At 44.0% G+C, this 1,886-nt stretch overlaps 1 protein-coding gene across 1 annotated transcript; it reads left to right on the forward strand.

Moving 5' to 3' along the window:
- The first annotated feature begins 574 nt into the window (after positions 1 to 574).
- LOC107103995 (spermatogenesis-associated protein 45-like) lies at positions 575 to 1,752 on the forward strand. The gene is made up of 2 exons (XM_015403875.1): positions 575 to 884; positions 1,678 to 1,752. The coding sequence occupies exons 1-2, from the start codon at positions 644 to 646 to the stop codon at positions 1,695 to 1,697; spliced, it is 261 nt and encodes an 86-aa protein (XP_015259361.1). The 5' UTR covers positions 575 to 643; the 3' UTR covers positions 1,698 to 1,752.
- Positions 1,753 to 1,886: the final 134 nt, after the last annotated feature.

The following is a 1,886-nucleotide window of genomic DNA, read 5'->3' on the forward strand; positions in this document are numbered from 1 at the left end:
TCTGCAGTAGAAAGATTCATTTTTTAGTCTGGAAGTCATTTAAATACAGAAAGCAGTGATTAGGAGGATGGCCTCCAGCTTGATGATGCTTTGACTCATTCTTTGTTAAAATCAGATCTAGATGCACTGATGAGCCTCAGATCAGATCCTTAAAAAGTTATTTAAAGTATTTAGTTTCATGACATTTTAGCTGAAATTATAGAAAAGATGATTTATTCCAAACAGCGGTAGTTTGGTAGGAAAAGTAAATCTGTTATTTTCTCTCTACTTCTACCAGAGCGGCTCAGGAACTCATTAATCAAACAGAGTGAGTCAGCACACGGCAATAGAAGATCTCTGGTGAGAGGCTGACATGTGGAAACTTCGTCTGTAAAAAGCATCAAAATTGTCTCATAAGTCATAAAACATATTTAAAGATGTTTATTAGCATTCTTTGGTGAGCTAAGGATAGAAATAGTAGTTTTAGTAACATTATTACATTATTTATGGACGGATATCTGTTCGCGCATGCGCAGGACGGATCGTGCTTCCGGGACGATCGGGTAGAGACGAAGAGTAAAACCTCTGCCTGAATATAGGATCTTTGGACAGCAACTGTTACCATGCCAACGCAGTGGCTACACAAGCTAAGCGGCAGCAGAGGATGTCCGAACCAGAGGAGCGGGTTCTGCTGGAACTCAACATGCGGAGGGAGACCTGGTGCCGCGTGGAAACGGACCCGCGTGGGTTCTGGGAGAGACCCGAACGGAGGCACTACCGGAACCACCTGAGGAGCAGCGCGGTGCTGCTGAGCGCTCTGACCGGCGGAGAGCAGCGCAGCGCGGCCCGCAGCGAGCGGCGGATCCCGGTGAAACTCCCGGAGAGGAAACACTTTGACCAGAGCTGTACGCGTCATCACGTGACGTCACTGACCATATATGGTTGAATGAGTAGTTTTGACATAAACCTACGGAAGAGGATTAGGGCCATTAGAGAAAAAAAATAAAAAAAAATAGATTTTTAAATTTTATTTCAGTATAATAAGAGAAAAAAGTCAGAATTCTGACTCTAATCTCAGAATTCTGAACACCAAACACTGCAGCCTCGCCGTATTTATGGATTTATTGGTTAATTCATCCACTGACTGTGAAATTAGCTGTGGAACTTCTTCCTGCAGCCAGAAAGCTGCTGGTTCTTGGAGCCAAATGTTGCACAGGGAGACATTTTTATGGCGTGTCTCTGAGGGAGTGGGGAGTACCAAGATGGCGGCAGGTGACTTCACTTTTTTCGGCCAATCAGCAATCCAGGGAATATAGAGATCAGTGATCACAACACTGTGGAAATATATAGAACCAACATTAGCAGCGTTATTTCTAACCAATGGAAGAAGTATAATCTGACTTTTTTAGGCAATCATTTATAATAAATGCATTTTTATTATGTTCAGTTATGGATGTTTGCAAATCTGTTGACCTCCTGGTGACTCAGAGCATCAGCAGCTGATCCAGTCCAGCTGGTATTTTTCCATCCAACCAAAGTGGGTTAATAATTCAGAGCCTCCAGCTAATTATGGTGATACTGCATCATCTGGTGCTGATTGCTCTGGCCTGGATCACCAGGACGTCAACAAGCTGAGGGTAAAACACAGGTACGTAGAAAATCTAAACATTTATCCGTTTGCTGCTTCCTCTTTTTCAGACACGTCTCACCTGCAGTGAAGCAGACGACCAGGAGATAAAAGCAGAACTTTCTGGGTTCGGTCAGAACCGCAGGTTCTTCTGTGTTTGTTGGCTGGCAGAATAAAGCGACTTCCTGAAACCATCTGCAGACATGTGGAGATGTTTCATTAGATTCCCTCATCCAGGTTCTCCTCTGATGTTCTCCTGGCTGCTCTGGTCCTGCATCAA

Source organism: Cyprinodon variegatus, unplaced genomic scaffold (genome assembly GCF_000732505.1).
Source record: "Cyprinodon variegatus isolate N-32 unplaced genomic scaffold, C_variegatus-1.0 Scaffold1587, whole genome shotgun sequence".
In the NCBI taxonomy this organism is placed as follows: Eukaryota; Metazoa; Chordata; class Actinopteri; order Cyprinodontiformes; family Cyprinodontidae; genus Cyprinodon; species Cyprinodon variegatus.

Bases quoted from the DNA above. Each gene is read 5' to 3' on its own strand.
- LOC107103995 (XM_015403875.1), top strand. From the start codon at position 644: ATGTCCGAACCAGAGGAGCGGGTTCTGCTGGAACTCAACATGCGGAGG. The intron at 885-1,677 runs GTACGCGTCATC...CCTCTTTTTCAG, and splicing joins GAAACACTTTGACCAGAGCT to ACACGTCTCACCTGCAGTGA.